This window comes from Cydia strobilella, chromosome 5 (genome assembly GCF_947568885.1).
Source record: "Cydia strobilella chromosome 5, ilCydStro3.1, whole genome shotgun sequence".
Taxonomy (NCBI): Eukaryota; Metazoa; Arthropoda; class Insecta; order Lepidoptera; family Tortricidae; genus Cydia; species Cydia strobilella.
The window spans coordinates 5,879,467-5,902,958 of record NC_086045.1 but is presented as its reverse complement, the minus strand read 5'-3'; the positions used below and the strand labels follow the sequence as shown (position 1 = coordinate 5,902,958).

The window sequence follows — 23,492 nt, the reverse complement described above, 5'->3', positions numbered from 1 at the left end:
TTATCAAAAGCATTTACATTTTAATTAAGATAAACGACCTAGTGTTTGACGGCCTGTAAATGACAGCTATTGTCGCCTGCAGTGGAATTAAGATTTCTATTTAATACCTATTATTAGGATTAGTAGAATTAAGGCTACTAATGGGACAATGGTCATCATTGGGACATTTACGTTAACGATAAGTTTAAATGTAGCGCCAATAACATGGTGTTTCACTATTGTTATTTTTTAGTAAGAGCCTTATGAATATTAATTTTTAACAAGCAGAAACGTCTGCGATCGATGCTATTAAGCTTATCCAGAGGCCGTGAGTTCAAGTCTCACCCAAGGCAGTAATTTTTCCACTTTTAAATTTATTCCAAGCCTTATGAATATTTATCAATAGGCAGTCAATTTGTTGACTCGTTTACTTATTTCAATAAAAATAGTACAAAAAAAACAATAATAATAGTAATTGAAATATTTTAAGAAAACTAAATGTTACATTCCAATCATGACAGAATGCCAGCATAAAATCATTGTCGATGTCCTGCGGGCTTAGCACGGTAGCATTTTTATCGCCTGTCACCATGCCTGTCACGTTCTAACAAGTAGGTAAGTGCGAAAATGACAGGCATAGTGACAGGTGATAAAAATGCAACCATACTGATACCGCTAGATATTGACATTTCCTACAGCAATCCAGTCGGCAGTAGCAATTCGCAGTCTTGCTGTCGCAATTACGTCGTAATCTCGCGCTATGTTTGCTACAAACTTTTAAGATTACCTAGTTTACTTTATGATTATTTATTTTTGCACCTCCATCCTCTTTGACGCTATAGTTTTATTGCGTTTACATATCGCGAGTTCATTCCTAGTTTACCATGAACTATGGCGTAATGTGAACATAACTACAGTACGTGAGTGACCCGTTATTAATAGGTATGTTTAATATGTCTGTGTCTCACGGAAGTTTTGTTATTAAAAATGACTAAAATGACGTTGAAAAGCCTATAATATTTTTGATAATGAAATGGTACATTGTGTAACCATAACATAACATAAATTTTGACCATACCTAAGTCAAAATTGTTAACGAGAGTGAGTAGAAATCCTCGAGCTAACAATTTTAATACCGACCGTGTTTATTATCACACATGCGAGGAAAAAAAAAGATTTAAGCGAAATCATGTTGAATACACTCTGGCAAACCTACTTTGTCAGTGGAATAAGGCACGAAATTCAAATTCTCTATAGGAGGACAATTTTCTACGGACGGAAATGACTTGTAAAACTGACTTGAAATAGTTGAAATGACGTGTGACTCGAAAACTATACGATAAAATTACCTATATCGTCCGCCATTTTGTTTATTATTTGACGTAGATGACGGTAATGTTATGTAGCTTACATTTAAATAGATATTTGACCTACTTGGTTATATAACCTACTTGGTTTGTATAGGTATAGGTATGCCTTAGTGGGATACTTAAAAATCCATGAATCCCTAGGGTAAATAACTCCCGCTAAAACTGCGTGAAATACCAAGCAAGTGTCATCCTGTCATCATTCTCCTAGCGTTATGACGACCGATTATGCCACGACTCAATTAGGGAACCTGGGGTTCTCTTGACAACCTAATCCCATGTGTCAATGCACAGACACTAGTTTTTACGAAAGTGACTGTGATCTTAACTTTCCAGAGGCGAAACTAGGCCTCATAGGGGTCCGTATAGTAATTGAAATATTTTAAGAAAACTAACAGTCCGGTCCGGGAAAAGCGGCTGGTAAACATAAAACTATGTTATAAGTTCCGAGAAACGAATTGCCCGCGAGCTTCGGTTTGTATGTTGCACGCCTTACCTACGCTTTAATCGAATCAAAGTACGATTAAAACAATATGAAAAGAAAAAGAAGAAAAAAGAAATGATAAGGAAATATATTTAATAAACATAACATAATTAACATATTTTTTAACATATTACATATTCGTATACCTTACCTATCAATTCAACGTTTTTCCGCTAACGCGCGCTTTTAACTTGCGCCCCGGCCGCTCACGCCTACCGTTTAACAATTGAAATTCGAATGTCGACCGAACGGTAACGTCACGCCTAAGGAAAGCTGTGACCACATTTTCCACGAACTTTTCGATTAGTTTCAGTTTCAGGTGAACTTGTTTGTATGCTAACGAGCTCGTTCCAGTTAAGCTTTATGAAAAAGCTGTCAATTAAGCTCAAATAGTAATGTTTAGTGGAATTTTAATTGTTGTTTTCAGTGTTTTATTAAGGTCCCGTAGGTTCGACTTCCTCTCTCACTCTCACTGAGCTACCGTGAGCGATCTGCATGTGCCTGCTCGAGGCTGCAGATATCATGTTTTTGAATTTTAATTTATTTTGTTTAACAAACAAGTTATCGATGAGTTTCCTCAAAAATAAAATTGCGCATTTTTAGAAGCAATTTCCATAGTAGCTTTTGTGCATTAATTATTGTCACAAATTTTTAATGCGCGTTCGTGATTTTTTTTTGTCGAGCGAAAGTCAAAAAAATCAGGATTCAGATCGATGAAGTGACTAGAGAAAATTCTCAAGATTACTAATAAAAATTTTGCCAACCGTATTGTGATAAAAAAGCGGTACGGTTTTTCAAAAAAGTACATACTTTGATAATAGTCGAACAGTTGGAATAACTATTATTGCTATAAAAACCAATATTAGGTATCAGTATACTGAACAAAAGTTTAGTGAGTTGCGTGAGCTAATCTCTATTATGGGATGATTCCCCGGTAACAATTACGGGTATTATTTTTTATTTTATAAGTTGTGTTTAAGGGTTCTATTTATCCCATAGATAGTGTCGGGGCTTCTAACCTCCGTGGCGATCTGACATAGACCGACTGACTGACTGGCTGACTAACATACATATTTGGAATATTGGAACGACTGACATCTAAATTCAAAATTAGACATGACAATCACAAGACCAGTTGACTAGTTCTCCACAGATAGCGGACGACGACAGACGCTACAGGTAGATTTGGGATGTTTTAAGCTTGCAGCTTACACTAATAGCTTATAAAATACGTTCCAAAAAACAGCCTGCTGACTTATGGAAAATTCTCGAAGGGATGTCATAGTTCCTGTGAAAGTTGCACTTTTAGCAACGAAGCGAGACCCATTTTAATGACGTCACTACACAGGAAACTTGTACCTATGCTAGTGTCTCCCGGCAGTTTTGAGGTCCCAGTATCTTGTCTCTCAATATATGTGACATATTCAACCAAAAGGTACCACATTGTCGCTTGTCAATAAGGTTGATTTTCAATTGAAGTTATACGGAAATAGCGCCTTATTGACAACCGACAATAAGTACCCGTTTGATTGAGAATGGCACATATGTACTAAAAGTTGGTGACGGTATCCGGATCTGATCTATGTTCTCATAATCCCAAGTAATAAATGAAATGTTATCAGGGCTTACGTTGCAAGTTGCAAGCGTACCTTTGGATGGCCAAAATACCGCAAGAAATAAGCGGAAATGTGTGACCTACGTTTAACACCCGTTGTTGTATCCGCCTTTATTCAACGAATAAATAATTTTGAAATTTGGAATTTGGACGTGCTATAAACGATTATCTTAATCTATTTAATTATAAAATATTCGGCAGCAAGCTACTGAGGGAAATACATTTAATGTATGTTTCTTTAACATTGTTTTAACATAACTATAATATGATATTGTTATTATTGATTTTGATATTAATATTATTTTATTATTATGATAACACTAAGACCGCAAAACAGAGGGCGTTGCGCTAGGTTAGGTCACTGTCGCGAAAGATAATATAAGACAAGCATACGCTTTGATGTATTTTTATCACATTCACAGTTAGTTACTGACTCGGCGCCAAGAACGATAACCTATCGCGTAACACTATAGTTAAAGTACGAATACCTATGCCGAATTCCTCAGGTGACAGATAAACTACATCAATCGATATAGAAATCTGATAGTGGACTTTTATGACGATTAATCCCTTTGTAATTGATTTAGACATCGATCTGGGAATTCCTTGTAATCCATCATATTTTATCATTATTGTGATTATCATATACACACATTTACGAATATTTTGTGCTTACACACGGTTCTGATATTTGATAGATAAAATAGAATCGACTTGTTACTTGCATCTGTCTTATTTTACATCCTGTAAGTCTACAACAACCTTTAATGCGTACTGCGTTCATTAGCACGAATTAAACTTAAATAAACTATGACTTCAAAAACCAGATGGACTTTAACGTAGGAACGTTCAAATAGGAAGTAACGCAAATCCGCAAAGGATCCCGAAACCGTTCGCCGAAAGTCGTGACGTAGCGACAGCTGTGCAAACTGCACAGCGCGGCGCGCCATCACCGTGACGCAACCGACGAGCCTCCGCCGCCGCTGACTCAGCCGCAGGCTTATAACACAAACTCGCCGCCTTCCACACCATACCTCCACAGACCGTCGAACGAGCAACACGTACCTAATACAAGTGTCAGTGATAACTTACGACGTGCAAGTGACTAGCTAAACCAGTGATATTAAGATTTGTGAAACTTAAAAACAAAATGGAGAAGTTGTTCATGGTTTTGGTGCTTTTTGTGATTGTGAGGGCGGTGGAGAACAGACATCACCCAAAGTTTGGCAGGAGTTACGAGGAGCATGAAGTCCCGCCTCTAAAGAAAGGTGAGTCTCATGATGGATCATCACTTTAATAGAAATTGAAGACATCCCAAAGGAGATCTGCTGTAGCAGCCTTAAATATATAACTATTTTTGACGAAAGATTCAAAATAATTTTGAATTTGTAGATAAGTCACAAGTTTTATTAACAATTATTGTTTTATTGTTGGCAGTATCCTGCAGCAGTGGCTCAAGCGAGAGGAGTGCTCTAATTGAAGATGCGCGATGCGGAGCACCCCGAGAAGTTTTCGTTGTACTTAAACCCAAAGCAGCTCACGAAGAGGTGAATATATATCTGAACTTATCACTAAATTCCATTATATAATTTGATAAGTTGTAATTAATTTTTAATTAAATCACATCCGCGTCACTGACATTCGCGTGAGCGTTTTAAATGACCCACCTTTTTATCGTCACTACGTGAACGCATGATACAATTTGTCGTATAATTTCTTTCTCGATTTCACAACATTACATTCGTTATCTAAATTATGACGATTTCTGTCGGTCATAAATTTAAATGATGACCGATTATTTGTATCTTGATTAGATAGTTTTTGATAATTGTTAATAAGTTTCAAAATTCAAACAGTATTCTACAGATTATTAATAAGCCGTTTTAATTTCACCATTAGTTTATATCTTAAATTAAACTCTTTCTATACCTACGTAGCACGTAGCTATATAGTTCGTTATAAACTTACAGATAAAAGTCATCATTAATCTGCCACTTAGATCAAATATTTGAGGTTTCATTTACAGTACTCATACGCCACAGAGCCTTACTGACGTTCATGTTTTTCCCCAGATCCACCCGGGCGCTGTGTGGGTCAAACGCTGCGTCGGCCTCTGCGACCACGTGGGCTCGGACTCCAAATGCGTTCCTCGCGAGACTACGATCCGTCATATACCAGTAAGTGTTTACCTAAACCTTATCTATACTTAACTGCCTTGACACACTTGTTCTATTTTAAACGTCGCCGCGGTAATTCTGATTGTCTCCTACGATAATAATGACATAACAAACCTCATGATTGTTCTAATACGTCTATGAATCAGTGAATCGGCGCGCGATTACGGATCGTCTATTATGATAGCGCTTTCCTTAACGATTGGAATCTGATTGGAATTTTGTTTGCAGATAAAGATTACCAATATGAAGACTGGGAAGGAGTCGTGTTCCCTATACGAGCTAGAGGAGCACTTGTCATGCCAGTGCTGCACGGGCAGCCCCGAGAGCTGCGCGGCGAGTGGCCGGGTGTTCAACCCCCGTAAGTGCGCCTGCCAATGTCCAAATCTAGAGGAGCGCCGCAACTGCCTCGCAAAGGTTCGTAGATAATGGATGTCTGTGAGCACTAACTAGATGTGATGCACGATGCACCGATCGACTTTTAACAAACGCTTTTACTTCTTTCTCATTACTATACCGCTGATTGTTTCGTTTATCTTCTTATCTTTCTGATGCTAATTCAAAAGACTACCTTTTAAAATGATAGACGCAAGTCATCTCACGCCTCTATATATCGAGGCTAGAATAATATTTGTTGGCTTTGGTATATAACTCACGCGCCTTTTTCGGTGTTTCGTTGCGTACGTGCTGATATCCATTGTCTGCGTTTTATCGCTTTATCTAAAATTGTTTCAACTTAAGTTTTCAGAAGTTTCAATGTTAGTTTTCTTTTGTTATAGAACCCGAATATGCGGTGGAATCGTTCGAAATGCGCTTGTGAAGCGCGAAGACGGATGAGATAAGTTATAGAGCCGCGAATATTCTGGAATTCTGGAAGAAAGTCGAACCGATTATGAGTTTAACTACGGTAGTGGCGGAGTAACATGAATAACTAAAGACTTGTAAAAGTGACCTTAGTTGTATTGCCGACTGATATAAGTGTCTTATAACATAAGTAATCTAAGTCTCAACAGTATTATAGAGTAGGTAAGCTATTTATTTCATTAGGTTTATTATATGGGGCCAAATGGTGCTGTGAGCTCAAAATGTTCCAAGACCTTTGGTCTGTATTTAATGTTTGCACCGTACGAATGTTTGTAAGTCTGTTGTTAAGTCTGGGGTTTGAAAAGTATTTGTCTCCTAGACATCACTGTTCAGTATTTGTTTATTATAGTTAATGGCGTAAATATGATTTACGCAATTCCTATGTTGTGATATTTATAGCTATTCCAATCTTAGGGTTAAGATAATTAAATTTAATGTGACTATTACTTTAAAGTATTCGGTCTAGTCATAGGACATATACTTAATTTATTGTTTTGTATGCTATCAGGGAATGTCTCGATTTTTTAAATCAGCTCTCTAAATTGTGTAATTTTTGTATTTTTAGTTTTAGTTCGTGTTGGAGGCCTAGTCCTTGGTGCCAAAGGCATGTAATCTCATAGATTTTATTGAGGTATTTAATTTGTTTATAAAATATTTTAAGCTTCAGAAGCTTTAAGTGATCGAATCACATTAAATTACGTAAATAGGTAGTAAATTTTTGTACTTAAAATAAGATCATAAATAAAATTTGTATTTATTTTTCTAATTATTTTTATTATTTTTACTCTAGCCAACCTTATCTGAAATGGTCTGAAACTACTAGGTATACTTATACTTATAAATAGGATACAAATGAGGTGTGAGCATATTGAAGTATTTTTACAACACTGATATACAATTCTGCTCAATCAAACAACCACTCACACAACCGCAAGGGACACTGGAATGTGACTTAACGCTGGAAAGTTCACAATACTACTTAAACTTATGGTACCTACACAGTTTCAATATATTATTAAGTTTCAAAACCAATGTTCTTTTCTTGTTTTCTGTGATTTATTTATCTAATTCATGAAAATATCTTGCATCAGAACTGTCTGTCTAATTCAAATAATAGTCACGCCTTAAAAAAAATATTAAGTAAGTTGTGATCCATAGTTGTAAGATATTATTGGTATGTTGAGTGGTGTTACGGTAATTAAAATCCCATCAAAAACAAATGTTGAAATGAGAGTCAAGTTCAATATGTATTAAGATCTTTATGCGTATTATTATTGATTTCGCCGGCAAAATAATTAAGATATATAATGGGTGCCAACTACTAGTTCGCTTGGGATGTAATTAAAGTTCAGGATTTAACTTATTGGCTAGTTTTTACGTACAGGCGTAAGTATATGTATATAATATTCGTTTATTTATTTAAACTTTATTGCACAAAACATTAAAATCATTCTCTATCAGTCAACCATCGGGCCAAGCAGATATCTAAAAATGGTGCACGGAGAACAAAGGTATTTATGAGAACTATGGTAAACAACTGAACAACTAATAATTCTGATAAACTACATATATAAATAAACAAGTAAAATTACTAGAATGTATATAATTAATATACTACTACATATTTCATACATACTTATAATATATGATGGACGCTACTCGAACTCTTGCTCAACCGCTTGAAAGCTAACTTGCTCGGGGCTTGTCTAATATTGAGAGGGGTTTATGTTACATTTATAAAATTTTGTTTGTTGCTATAGTAAAATATAAAGAAATAAACTTCCCTTCAATGTAGAAACATCACAAATATTTTGTTCGTTTTGTAAAGTACTTCTATAATAAATACTACTAATGCAATAAGATGTCCAACGGCCAGAATACTGAATGGTAAAATTAGATCGTATAATGTTAGAAAGCGCACTTCAAACGCGCCGGAGACGTCGCTTGCGTATCTCACATCGTTCGGAAACCGGCCTTTAATAGCATGGACAAAACCGCACTCAACTATACGAGACATTCTTCTTACAAACCGCTGGAGGAGAGGGAATCCACGTTTAAAAAATATAGCATAATGCGTTTTGTACATGTTTTCATGCATGACATGAACACGGCTTTTCTCTTTCGGGTGCTGCGCAGCCCACCAAAGATATTTATAATATATTGTAACTGTATATTTACTCGATGATTTTACAATCTCATCTAATGCAAGATCAGCAGTCTTACAGCTTTCCATATCTAGATATTGTTCATGGATTATTGGTGTCTCTGACTTCTTTAGGAACGTCATAATATCACGTGAAAAACATGGAGTCAAATTGTACTTCTGCAAAGATATGTATTCGTTTATCTGTGGCTCGTATGTCCGGTAGGTTGAGTAGCTTGTCAACCGCGTGTTGTAATAACAGGTCACTAAGAAAACGAACCACAACCAATTAATAATGATTACATTTTCTGACAGGTTTTCTCTTCGCTTAAACACTACATTTTGAGTTGCATTTCCAAAGAGCTTCAGCAGTTTAGAAAAACTATTGCCCTTGCATTTCGATAAGCTATCAATACTGCAAAGCAGAGCTGAGCAAATTAAAATTGCGACTAGTAGAAGCAACCAAACCCTGTACTCAAAAATCATGTAAATTATCCTCCATCTTTGCACTAATTCTGAGTTAGGGGTAACTGGTATGAAAATATCTTCGAATGCTAAATGAATAGATATAAAATCGAAAAACAATGCTCGTCTGTTGTTTAAGCTAAATCCTCCAAATAACAAATCGACTTCATTTTCATGCAATTTTTTCATTATACCGGTAACGGTAAAATTATTTGTTATGCCACCGAACTCAACAATTTCGGGCACAAATGTGAAATTCGTGGACATGTGCTCAGCCTCTAGTAGCAGTTGTACAAGGTATCTTTCTATCCCGACCGCAAATGTATCTACTGGGTTTAGATCAGAAAAAACCAGAGGTGGGTAGTGGTGAGCCAAAATATTAAATGTGCAGTTTTCTAAATTAGGCTTATCGTATACGCGTAACTTCTCTACAACGTCTGTCGCTGCATGTCCTTGGCATTGACCCATTTTAATAGTATGGTTGTAATCTCTGCCGCATCGACCTGCTACATAGGGAAGATACGAGTATATTGAAGCATCTTCATCTGCATCTTTAATTGTAACAAGAACATGTATGACATGATGGGACCATAGTATTTTAAATATAGATGGCAGATCTTCCTCCCTTATATTTGGTAGAACTAGTATGAACAAAGCATTAGAATTCCGGTAGCAATCATACTTTAAATTGGCGATGATATTTTCAAAATGATTTTTGTCATCACTATGCACTATGTAGACGTCAGGTGTAATATTCAAAGGTACATTATAATCCTTTCCAAACATTTTGACATTGTAACTTTCATGAAGTTTTTTGATGAATTCATTTTCGAGCTTGTTATTTCTAATGACAGCTACATTAGCTCCATGCAAAGTTTTAGATAAAACTATTTCTAATGCACACATTTCAAGAACATTAGTGAGCATCGTGTTTTTCACAAAATGGTTTTTTTCCACACTGGACACTGCACAAAGTAAGCCTAAAAAGGTAAGTAGTTGTAATTTAGTATACATGACCGATTTACACGATGATTACGTACGAATAGAGAACTACGTAGGTAAAACTAGTAATCTATGAACGTAAAAATAGTTAAACTACGTAATCCATCCCATGTGTTCTAACTGGCCTAGTTGCCTTTTTTAGGGTTCCGTACCCAAAGGGTAAAATCGGGACCCTATTACTAAGACTCCTCTGTCCGTTTGTCTGTCTGTCACCAGGCTGTATCTCATGAACCGTTATAGCTAGACAATTGAAATTTCTACAGATGATGTATTTCTGTTGCTGCTATAACATCAAATACTAAAAAGTACGGAACACTCGGTGGGCGAGTCCGACTCGCACTTGTCCGGTTTTTATAACCAACCGGAACGGTCATTATCACGACAAATGAAAAATTGGTAATTAGTATAATTACCCACATAAGTTGACAAATGATAATATGACAGTATAGTTAATGATTGTCGTAAACGATAAATCCAGAGCATTATCAGAATATCGACATTGACAATTAAAATTTCCTGCGGCAATGCGACCATGCTTAGCTGCAATTTTGCAGGAAACGTTAAATTTAATGTTACCAGTTATATGTTTTTGCTGTATGTTATAATTACAGTGAAACCTGGATAATTGCATGCATTTTGAATGATCTTCAAAGCATAGATTTTGTTGAATTAAATTTGATACGGACTTCATTGAATCTTAGAACTTTAACCCGCTCACGGGGACGACGGCGCCGTTCTCGAAACTGCGTGATGTGGAACAGGGTGGGAACAGGTAAATCCCATACAATATGTTTTTTAATACAGTTGCTCAAAAAGTGGTACTTTTTGTGGCTGCGTAGCGTGCGAGAAGCTCCATTTCTCGAACTAGTGCTTTTTACTTTTTAGTTCCAAACTATACTTTCGAAACGCAGTTAATAGTACATTTTACAACTAGTGTGATTTTAACTGCGTTTCGAAAGTATAGTTTGGAACTAAAAAGTAAAAAGCACTAGTTCGAGAAATTGAGCTTCTCGCACGCTACGCAGCCACAAAAAGTACCACTTTTTGAGCAACTGTATTAAAAAATTGAATTTAGCGCGGAGCAGGTACCAGGGCCTCATGAGTTATGAGGAGGTGTCGTTGACCAACCCGCGGCGGGCCCGCGGCGGCCGCGGCCGGGGCGCGCACGAGTATGAAGGTATCGCGGGCTGCGGCAGCTCGCGTATCTTAGCTGTATAGGTACTTTTGGTTTTGGTTTGGTTTGGTGGTATGATTCTACTAATGATATATTAATTTATTATTTTTTCGCAATTGTATTAAAAAACGTCGTTTACAACACGTGTGAAATGTCTTTTCACACTAGTTGTAAAATGTACTATTCCCGTCTATGGACGGACTGCCACATCACATTTTCTATAAAAGTTGTACCACATTTGAACAGCTCAGATAAAATTGGATTAGTAGTGGATCGCTTACCTGCCGATCAAATAATTAATTTGCCAATCAAATCAATTTGGAGCAGCTCAGTATGATATTAATTGCGAACTGTATACATTTTGGCTGACCAAATATATTATTATTATATTAATACCAAATATATATTTTTGTTTATCAAAATATGAATATATTGCAGATCAATTAAATGACACTGGTTTAGGGATGAAAATTCCGGAAAAAATCAAATGTATTTTTTGGGAATTTTACAAAATTTCGTTCTTTTCGGTTTTTTTCCAGTTCTATTCAGAAAAATTAAATACGTCACACACAATGCCACTGATGAGTGATGACAGTGTCAATGCCATAAACAAACACATTAGACATGCAACCTTAACCTACCTGTTTAAATTCCTAATTAAGTATGTATATTGAAAAATACAGAAGTTTTGAAAAAAACTTGTTTTTTTTCAGCTTTATTCTTTTTTTCGGAAGTATTGTAACTGAAATTTGCATTGTTTTTTTCGAAAGAAACTTGAAAAAACGAGCCGTTTTGACATTTTACCGCAATTTTCCCGGTTTTTTCAACGCTACACCCGTTAAGAAATGCGGCCTGCAGAGGAGAACATCCGGACATATACGAAAGCATTTTTACCCAAGCTGTAACGGAGATTTTCGCTAAAGCTCGGTCAAGTTGTTGTTTGTATTTGTAATAAACGCTGATTTTTTTCTGTCCAAATACGAATAAACATATTTTAGAACGTATGAACGACATTTTAGTCTGCAATCGGTAAAAATGAAATCGAACGATAGTACATTATTGTCGAGGCTCGGAAGTAGCTACTTGCTGGCTGAGGATTCGTTTTAAACGGACGAACTTGGGAGTCCGTTTTATTGAATCCGAAGCCAGCAAGTAGCCTTCCAGCCGAGTCATATATAGTGCTTTTCTCAAAAATGGCGCAATAAATGCAAATATAATAGAAATATTTTACAGAAGCAACGTTCTTCTGTATATATTTTCACAGAAAAAAGTAAAAAGATTTGCTTTGCCGCCGTTTTATTTTTTTAAATAAAAATGGAAGTGTATTTTTCTGCTGAAAATACGCCAACCTATTTGAGACACCTAAATAGTCGCGGTACCAACATTATAATAATAAGTACTGATCATCTGTTTGGCTGTTTAATGGACCTATGCCTTCATTTGATATGGCCACTTCAACTTTTAAAAAGTGGAACTCGACAAATAATGGAATTTGTATGCAACATTGCAGTCCCGAAATCGAGACTGCAATGTTTTTAACTTTTTAATTTTTTGACTGACCATAAACTACGCACTTCGCGATCTACTTTTTAACCGGCAACGTCGACTTTGCCGTCCATTTTTGAGAAAAATATATTTACCCAGATCCTTAAAATAAACAATTAGTTTATGGCACTTTATGGTGGGGGTGAGGATGGACGGTTAAGTTACAATAAATAATTTCACGGTTTAGACTCACTTGTCAGTTTAAATTTGATGTCCTAAGTTGCTAGAAACAAATAGTAATAAGTAGCTATATTTTGATTATAATTTCAATTTGGGTCCTAATGACCAATCCTGCCAAAGGATATCTTTTGTTCACACAACGCCGTATTTTAGGACCTGAACCATCGACTAAATTGATCGGCTAGCGGCCTCAGCCGCTTTCACGTGATACGCAGTCAAATAAACAGACAAACAGACAAAAATTCTAAAAACTGTTGGAACGTTTTCGGTTATTAATTCTAATTAGGAATCCCTAGCATTTTTTTTTTCGAATATCTTCCAAGTACAGACTTTCGACCCTGTTCTGCTTTATTATGTGCAAAGAGGATATAATAAGATAGAGCGGTACTGTCATAGTAAATTTTGTAACCCCAGTAAATTCACTGCCATCTATCGACACACCTTAAAACTAAAAATGGAGATTTATAATAATACGATAAAATTTATTTAAATATGGATAAATGATTTTTTTTATTTGCATTAATTATTTTTATGATTTTGACCCATGTTCTTTCACTGATATGCGTTAAAATTGTTGAATAACAAACGAAACCGTCAACGCCATCTATACGATAGTAGTAGGCCAAAGCTAGTAGCGCCCTCTGAGCAAGAATCAAATTTTCTTGATTTTCGAGGCACGTTTTTTCCTTAGACTGTATCCATCTATTACGGAGTTATATCTATCTTTGTTATGTGTAATACCTAGATAGACAAATTGTATTTTCTAACATTGAAATTTTGTGATTTTTGGCATGTGTATAATTAATAATTTCAAAAGTTCACATTTGTCAATTCTGTTACCATAAAACCGATAAAACGTAATAGCGTGGTATCGTACTAGTTTATTAATTCGTGATATTATACCATCTAGTTTGGTTGTTAAACTCGGGGCACGTTTTTTCTTAGACCTTACACATTTTTGGGAATCAATAATCTTGATAATTAGGTTTTCACTACTCTTAAAAACCTACTCAGATTCGACAAAGTAGAGTACACTGTACTTTAAATTTTGTCACCATCTACATACCCACTGTATTCTGGCAAATAAATAACTTGTATTTGTAAAGCATAACGGCTTTACTACCTAATCAATAGGTCATGACCCAATAATATTAATATAGTTAATATAGTTCTAAATATTCGTAGCAATCCTAGCTACGCCGTTGCTACGGGTCGTAGCGCTTATAAAAATACTATTGGCGCGATTCGGGAAATGAATTAGAGATTCACTAGATATGAAATTGTAAAAATATGTGATGTCCTACGGGTAAAGGTACCTTATGGAGGTTGGAGCTTACGCTATTATTAACGCCGCTCCGATTAATATTGGATGCCATAAGGTACCTTTTGCCGTGAAATGTCACATATCTTTACTATTTCATATCTAGTGAATCTCTAATTCATTTCTCGAATCGCGCCGTATAGCAGCGGTATTTGAACAATATAAATATATTATTGATAGGTACTCATGTATAAAATCTTGCCACACATGATTTGATATTTTTTTAATAATTTATACCGAAATATGTATACGTACCTAATACTAAAAAAAAAAAAAAAAAATTTGGGGACAATCTTGCACAGATCAACCAAGCCCCAAACTAAGCAAAGCTTGTACTATGGGTACGACGATATACATACTTAATAATATATAGATAAATACATACTTAGATACTTATACTAAATAGATAACAGTCATAACTCTGTATTAAATATGTATACTATGATAAGTACAATATTTTAAATGTAAACACGCCTTAACAGTGAGTTTTAGTATATGAAGGGTACTCGGAAAGAACATGTCTAGTCACTTTTTTGGAAAATGAGATTTTCATTTCAAAATGTAGAGCTTCTTATGAACTATTAATTATATCTTTTGCTACCACTGTATAATATATGTAACACAACTTTTTTTTAGTTAAAAAAGACGAGCGGTATTCGACATGCGTTAAGTGACGTTTCGTGTTGAACTTCAGTTGAATGGAAGAAATCGTGTGTTGTCGAATAGGTAAATTTGACATTAGCAATCCACAGTTAGGTGACAACGAAACCAAACCGAACCACGCAGAGTTCAGAGCCATTTTAAACCGTATAGTAGTAAGAAAACAAAGTTGATTTTTGTTGCATAATTTTTTCAATGAATGAGTTTTGGTTGTACCAAATGATACTTTCCACAGTTGATGAACAAATGATTCATTCAACTGTTGAACTGGTGTTGAAGCCGAAACTGACAGTTGTGCATCTCGAATAGGGCCCCAGGTCACGGAATTACCATACGTGCTGACATGGTTCCAAATTTTAATACCGCGATTACTCATAATGTTAGTAAAGTGACTAGACATGTTCTTTCCGTGTACCCTTCATATGTTAGTGAATATAGAAGGCTGATGACTACTCTATAACGCCATGAATAGAAATTGGGCATTGTACTAGATGGCGCAATTATTATTTTTATATTTTAGTTATTTTCGTATAAAAACTTTAGTCATTATAAAACCATTTAGTGTGTTCTATGAGGGGGTTCAAAAAAATTAGATCAAAGTATTAATACTTATACACGACACTAGAAATATAGAAAATATCATTGAGTAATAACAATGTCAATTTGCTCAGGAACAAAACTATTTGTGGCCAGCACGTAAATAAATGCCCTTAGCGGGATTTAAATCCAGGACTTCCACTTCGTAGGTAAACAGGGTTTACTACAAAACCAATACGCACCTACGTACGTATTTACGTACAGTCTAGTCTGGGCCATAATTTTGTGGCTATATTATTCTGATTTAATCTGATCTAAAGGTTTTTCCCTTTCATACAAGATGCGAAATATATACACACTGTCCAATAAGTTCGAATACACAGTCATATTAGCATATTACCTTGGCTCTAAAGACATACGGATCACAGGCTATCAAACTCTCACCCGAAAATGCGCCTTATTCCCTACAAAAATACAAAAAAACGCTTCCACAGTCGCTGCGCGCGTCACAAGCAAGGCGCATCCCGTTTTTCGACATTGGTACGTCCCCCCGCGCCACTTAAGTTGCCGAGATAGTACGTTTGCCGTCCGTCGTTACGGGACTTCCCTAATGGCAGTAAGTAATGAATTTAGACTAAAAATAGTCGATTAGGTAATCATCCGTCAGGCAATGCACTTTTTTAAGCCAGATGGAGAAACCCAAGCTAAACTAATCTCGAGATAATTGAATTGTGTATTTTGTCGTGTCATCTGCGTTTTCCGCATAGGTAGTGTACCCTGTGAATCCATTACACTGTATCTGCAGTTAGCTGTTACAGTGTATTGGATTCACACTGTACTACGAGTATAGTCGGTGCCCTAACATAATCTTTAGGAGGGAGAAAAAAAAATCGTAACACGTAGGTAAAGCAACTTAACTTCAAGTTCCATTCACTCGTAATATTTATTGTGTTAAAAACCAGTGTAAGTGCGCTCTCCGATAACGCGCCTTTGTTACGCATATCGATGAAACATTTTAGACTGGTTCTGTAGCGTTCGACTTGCCGGCACTCAGTAACCGCAAAGACCACACAGCTAAGGAATATGTTTTCCCATTAGTTAATGTTTAACCTTATTGCAATCTCCATAGAGTGGTAATTGAATAACCGGTTAAAACGGCCATACCATTTTTTTATGCTAGTAAGTAGCACGTGCGGTTTCATTTAACAATAGACAAAGGATAAGCCGAAAGGGGACTGTTTGAAATCTACGAACTATACCACTGCTCTCGATCTACATATGTACGTTATGGTTGGGTATAACCATAACGTACATATGTAGATCAATTACCATGTATAGCCTATCTGTTAGAGTTAAGGGTCCCCAGCAAAGCTCGGTTCTCCATACAAACCTAGTTCCGCTCTCATTTTAAAACAACTGGCTAGAATGCTCTGAAACTTTGTACTTACAATAGGATAAGGTATATCTTTGTCTGTAATTAGCTTATGTAGCTTCAGATACCATAGTTAAAAAAATACAACGAATTTAAGTTTTTCATGCAAAACTTGTATTTGCTCTATTTAGTTTGTTTTATATACTGGACAACTAATTACAGACCTAGATATACCTCATGTAATTGTATGTGCAAAGTTTCATTACAATCCAAAACGTAGTTTTAAAATGTACTACGTTTGTATGGGAAGGTGCAATTCGGCCGAGCTTGCCGGGGAAAGGAATAAATAATAAAACAAAAGTATAAGCTTTGCTTAGTTTAGGGCTAGGTCGATCTGTGTGAGATTGTCCCTAAATATTTATTTATTTATATATCTATGTTCAGTATTAGTTTCTTTTGCTAGAAATGCAAGACAAAGGAAAATATAGCGTTCTATTTTCTAACCAACACAATGAAAATTTGCAAAATTGTACATATGTATATAAATACTTACATACGTAATACCCACACACACAACACATCAACATTTTTTTGTAATATATACATAATTATGTTCGGTAATAGAATGGAAGGACCGTTTTCTTTCCTTTTTTCTCGTATTAGGATTGAGAGGGACACAACAACAACAAACCTTACAACCGTGAAATGGCCCCCATGCCTACCTCGACAGACATAAGGCAGTCCTCTCGGACATAACGCAAAATCTGTCACGGCAAGAAGGCCAAGAAAGCTAATAGCGACGTCATTGGCGTCACTACTGCTCGTGACTCGATGACTCAAATGTACATTTATGACACGGTTTATTAGCGTATAAACGTACGCATTCCGGTGTATGTCTTGTTTGCTTTGGGATTTGGCCAGTGGGGGCGTCCTAGTGTTTTTAGGGTTCCGTATCCAAAGGGTAAAAACGGGACCCTTTTACTAAGACTCCACTACCCGTCTGTTCGTCTACCTGTCCGTCTGTCTGTCACCAGGCTGTATCTCATGAATCGTGATAGCTAGACAGTTGAAAATTTCACAGATGATGTACTTATTTCTGTTCTATTGCTGCTATAACAACAAATGCTAACTAAAAAATACGGAAGCCTCGGTGGGTGAGTCCGACTCGCACTTGTCCGGGTTTTATTATTTGCGTTTAGGATTGCATTAAGGATTGCGATGACGATTAAAAACTGCAATACCGGAAACGTTGAAAACGACCACCATGTCTACTTTAACGGAAAAGTGCAAGGCTGCCATCTTGTAATCCAAAATGAATAACAGTTTTTAGGATCTTATAGACTTACTGTTCCCGAGACACTTTTTGCCAAGTTTTGTAAGGAAACCTGGGGTCCGCTCGGCAACCAAATTCCAAGTGGAGCAGATGCTAGTTCTTACGAAAGCGGCTGGATTTTGATTTTAGAATCCTAAGGGAAAATCCGGATTAATTGGGATTTGTCCGGTTTCCTCGCGATGTTTTCATTTGGGGAAAGGCGACCGCGTGATGTCTACGAAGATGTTAAAGTTAATAAGGTTATAATTTCGAAATTTTTTAAATCTTATGATGGGAGCGATAGTTTCATAAATATGATTCTGGTATTACATTCCTATTTATTCTTTTATTCCCACATATCTGATGAAAATCGTCTATGCCAGTGTAGACATATAAAACAACCAAAAAAAAAACAACAAACAATTATCCTTGAGACTCGAGTGAACCCGAAGTAAACGTGAGTGATCATATTTAACACCAAAACATCTGTTCTATTTTTACGATTATGATCTCAGACAGATTCGAAATAATCTTAACTATTAAGGTAATTTTATCATAGGTAAATATGTAACCAAATGCGTCTAACACGATCATCTTTTTGTTTGGTTATTTACACCTACAAACTTGTAGGTAAACGTATTTTGTTAAACCTTATGATGCATGGGTAAATTGATATGATAATCCCCGAAGCCTTTGGAACTGTGCCAAACCCAACCTCAGAACACCAAGACATAATCACTGACAGAACGACTGGTGGATTCTGATGTGCTGGGCGCCTTCAAGTGGGACTTACAAACTTTAGCCATAGAAACCTGAGGCCACCGCCCTAGGCCCACGTAGTCAATAAATATCTACACGAATTCTGGAGCTCCAGTTTGGCCAAACTGAGCACGGAAACCCCAAAAATGCGCTAGATTGATCAGACCGACTTAAAAGGACAAAAAGCACAGAGGTAAAGACGAAAATCAATTCCGGCTCTTAACGGTGGACAGGCTGTTGATTTTCAGCTTCTCAGCCTAGATTGGAGTCTAATGGATAAGTACATCTCATGGTATACATATAATCTTTGTTGATAATAAATAATTTGTAGTTTATTGTACAATACAACTATTGTGGATGAAGAATTTGTAAAGACGTTAAGGGACGTAAATCGATTCAAACGAATGTTATTAAATATTTATCATTCAAAATCAGCAAGTCAATTCTACCAGCAAACATAAGAAAACAACTCAAAATTTGTATTTGATGACTTTGCCTCACATGTGAGTAAAATGCAACTTAATCTTATCAGTTTTTGAACAATTAAGAGAGCCTTTACCAGCTGGTGTGGTGAAAAAAAATACTTAAAAGCACTAGATTTCCACAACCTCCTAAGACATGTAAACATGTTCAAAAAAGGTAAAGCGGGCCACGTGCATTCCATTTATATCCAGCCGGCGTACGTGAGATTATTTTCAGCCTGCAGCTCCCAAATTAACCCACCAGCATTATATCTTCTAGGAAAGTAAACAGAGAGCTGTATTTAGGAACAGTTCAATGGTTACGCATGACTCGCCGCGTGGGCCCGTGGCAGATTCACGCCCGCGACGTTTGTTTTCTTTTGGCGGAATTCGGACATGTTTGTTTGGGAGCGTTCGATTTAGTGTAAATTCACTACCTTCGCTGACAGACGTGTTATTTCAAAATTGTTTAAGCGTTTATTCACGTTTATTGTAGTTTTCGAGGTGATTCCGTAATTACGTTTTTAGGATTATTGGTCTAGAATAAGACCGTTGTTTGGTTTTAGTTTTTCTCCACTTACTTAATACACTGCAGGCACTTGCAAGGGTAAAACCCCAAGCATAGTGCATACCTAACCCATACCTATAACAACTATATGTCACTGTCGCGTCACTTAAAAATGACTCGCATGCCAACCATAGCTATCATTAATATAGATTCTAGAGTTCCGTACCCAAATGTTGACAGTCGGACTAAGTCACGTGTCCGACGGACAGTGTCAGTGTCTGTCTTCCAGTAGGCTAGTCCAAAGATACTAAGTAGTAAGAGTAATATTCAATAATCAATATATTCTTTATTCAAATAGGCCTAGCAACAAGCACTTTTAAATTGTCAAGTTTTAAATATTACCTTAATCTAAATATCAGAGCAATTTATTGATGATGCAGATGCAGTTATTATTATTTATAAAAATATTGAATTATTATAGATATGTCAAACTTAATAATAAGAATTCACAAAAGGATCGTCAAACACCAAAATTGTATAAAAAATACTAGTCTAGTAAGTAAGTATGGCTAGTCTCAAGTATTATATGTAGACAGTTGACTTTTTCGCTGTTTTTCTATTGTCGCTATAACAAAAAAAAGATTTTTTGGTGTTTTATGAACACCGTCAGATATCGAATGAGAGATGATGCGCAGCGAGGGTTCTGTAGTTCAGCGTGGCTCTATTTAGTGGACAATATAAGTTTGCCTTCGTACATCTTATATGTTTTGTTTCATTATATTTTAACATGTCTTTTTTTTTATAGCCTGTAGTGTCCCACTGCTGGGCAAATTGCCCTTTGATTTCCATGACTCCCGTTGTTGAGCCGTTTCCGGCCAGTTATTAGTGAAGATGTCTAAGTCGTCCCGCCATCTCCGCCTGGGCCTGCCACGTCCGCGCTTCTTTTGCGGCATCCACTTGGTGGCTATACTAGCCCACCTATCCGGATGCATGCGGCATTAACATGTCTAATGTACAATAATGTGTTTAAATTGATTACATAGGTAGGTACATAATAATATTCCACATCGCTGGTGGCAACGCAGGAACGCACTATTATGACCAGTAATAGACCAGGTAGACTTTTGAATTTCACGGAGTGTATATTTCTATGCCGCTACAACAACAATTAAAATAGAAATAGAACCCTCGGGGCGTGAGTCCGACTCGCACTTGGCCGGTTATTATAGGGTAACAAGGGTCTCTTGTGGTGGCCCCTTCCTTCCTTGTTCAGTTTTGCTATTACTTATGTGAAGTAAAGCTGGTCAGAATCTAACATTTTGTTTTACAAGACGTAGGTGTCGTAGATAGGTACCATTATCCAGATCAAAGAGAATATATTAGAATAGGATTCCAGGATAGAGGGATACTGTCATAGTAAATTTTGTAGTCACAGTAAATTTACTGCCATCTATCGACACACGATTAAAACTAAAAATATCAAAAAATGTGTATATATATATATGGATAAATGTTTTTTTATTTGTATTTATTATTCTTATATGATTTTGACCTATGTTCTTTCACTGATATGTGTTAACATTGTTAAATACCTAACAAACGAAAGCGTCAACGCCATCTAGCCGAGAATAGGCTAAAGGTTGGTATTGGTGGTAGTGCCATCTGTGCGAGAATCAAATTTTCTTGATTTCCGAGGCAGGTTTTTTACTTATACTGCTAGAGATTTATGCGTTTCACCACGGTTATCCAAAACATTATTTTCATAAGTTAGGTACAAATAACTTTGGTAGTAAATTCTCTGTTTTTAGACTATGTAGGTAACCTAGAACCCAACCTGGGTTTCATTGACCGAGCTTTAGCGAAGGACTCCGTTTCAGCTTGGATAAAAATCATTTTGTATGTCCGGATGTTCTCTTCTACAGGTTAGATTGTTGCGCTACTGCGCAGTTAATAAAACACTGTAAGTACTATTATTTTAAGCCGGGTAAGAGTATATGTATAGTCCTGAACTAACTTAGTTTTAACTGTAAACGGGATTTAGACGAGTGAATGTTTGAATATTTGGTGAGCCTTTAGCCACATATTATTATTATTTTTATTTGGTGGAACTCAGCGAAAATAACTTGTTTTACCAGGAAAACACGAAGCTATGTGTAACCAAAACACATATAATTTATTGCGAATAAATGAGGTAAAGCGGTTGTGGAGTAAAGCATGTCTTAGTGAGTCATTATTGTTCCTCTGGACTCATTCCCTATTTGTTTCGTGTCTAGCTAAATCACTGAACTGTCGGATACGGAGTGTAAAACGTAGTTATCGTGTTTTATATTTAGGTTTTTAATATTTATGTATTTTGTTTAATTTTCCATGCTCTTTACAGCGAAAGTGATACTGGAGCAGAGGACATCTGTCATCTAGCCTATCTCGAAAAATCGGAAAACGTTATCTGCCTCACTGTTGCTCGAATATGCAAGAGGGATAGAGAGGCAGATAATGATTTCGATGTTGGCGGTAAGTCCGTCAGAATTGTGATTTGTTGAAATTGTTTTTGAATAAAGCAGTACTTATCTATAAAATTTTGGAACGTTTGAGTAGACTAGGTAGTAGGTACTAGTGGTACTACTGGTACTACTTTATTTTATTAACTAAGTAGAGTATAGGTAGTGTTTTAATTTTTAATATAAGGGGTGTAGGTACTGTGTACTGTGCCTACTCGATATTTAGGTCCGTACTTTTGCATAGTACCTACCTAATATGAGCGCTTTGTAGGCTAAGTATGCAAAACTTAAACAATAGCTTTAAGCTAATAATTTTTAAGAAAAAAAACGACTTCAATGGGGGATGCCGTTGAGAGGTTACTTATTGTCGATAGTGCACTCCAGACAATGAAATGAAAAAGACAGCACCGTTTGCCTAACTAAAAGGAGGTAAAACCACCCACTTTTCTAGTAGCATTTCGTTTCTGTAAGTTCTAACCTAACCTAACCCAATATTCTGATAGTATTTCGTTTCTGTAAGGGTCACAGTTCTAACCTAACCTAACCCACTTTTCTGATAGCAGTACGGTTCTGTGAGTATCGCAGTTCAAAAAAGATCCACTTCATCAAATGTCACTTTTTTATGTAAATGCTGGATTTGTTGATGAAAATACAAAAATCACTATATGTATGCCTTTCACATTTGAGGAGTTCCCTCGGTTCCTTATGGATCCCATCATCAGAACTCGAGCTTGACGAAAATGTGTCTTTAAAACTTAACTTGCTTAACAAACATAACGAAGAGGATAAATCGCCAAACGTGAACTATGCGTCATTGAAGAGTTCCGTTCTGATCATCATCAGCAGTTCCACTTCATCAAATGTCACTTTTTTAAATGTAAATGCTTGATTTGTTGATGAAAATACTAAAAACACTATATGTATGCCTTTAACATTTGAGGAGTTCCCTCGATTCCTCATGGATCCCATCATCAGAACTGCGTTTTGACAAAAACGGGACCAATCTGTATGTATATACTTACAATCAAAAAATAATTTTCAAAATCGGTCCAGAAATGACGGAGTTATGGAG

At 36.3% G+C, this 23,492-nt stretch overlaps 2 protein-coding genes across 3 annotated transcripts; one reads left to right on the top strand and one right to left on the bottom strand.

The window, feature by feature from the left end:
- The first annotated feature begins 4,293 nt into the window (after positions 1 to 4,293).
- On the top strand, positions 4,294 to 7,249 carry LOC134741349 (uncharacterized). Of its 2 annotated transcripts, none has more exons than XM_063674102.1 (5): positions 4,294 to 4,713; positions 4,883 to 4,992; positions 5,518 to 5,622; positions 5,851 to 6,036; positions 6,399 to 7,249. In XM_063674102.1, the coding sequence occupies exons 1-5, from the start codon at positions 4,596 to 4,598 to the stop codon at positions 6,459 to 6,461; spliced, it is 582 nt and encodes a 193-aa protein (XP_063530172.1). In that variant the 5' UTR covers positions 4,294 to 4,595; the 3' UTR covers positions 6,462 to 7,249. The 2 variants fall into 2 exon arrangements, with proteins under 2 accessions (XP_063530172.1, XP_063530173.1); XM_063674103.1 differs by having other exon boundaries at positions 4,298 to 4,713; positions 5,851 to 5,980.
- A 997-nt stretch (positions 7,250 to 8,246) lies between these two features.
- LOC134741348 (uncharacterized) lies at positions 8,247 to 10,056 on the bottom strand. Its single transcript, XM_063674101.1, has one exon. It carries the CDS (start codon positions 10,016 to 10,018, stop codon positions 8,270 to 8,272), a length of 1,749 nt encoding a protein of 582 aa, XP_063530171.1. The 5' UTR covers positions 10,019 to 10,056; the 3' UTR covers positions 8,247 to 8,269.
- Between the last annotated feature and the right edge of the window lie 13,436 nt (positions 10,057 to 23,492).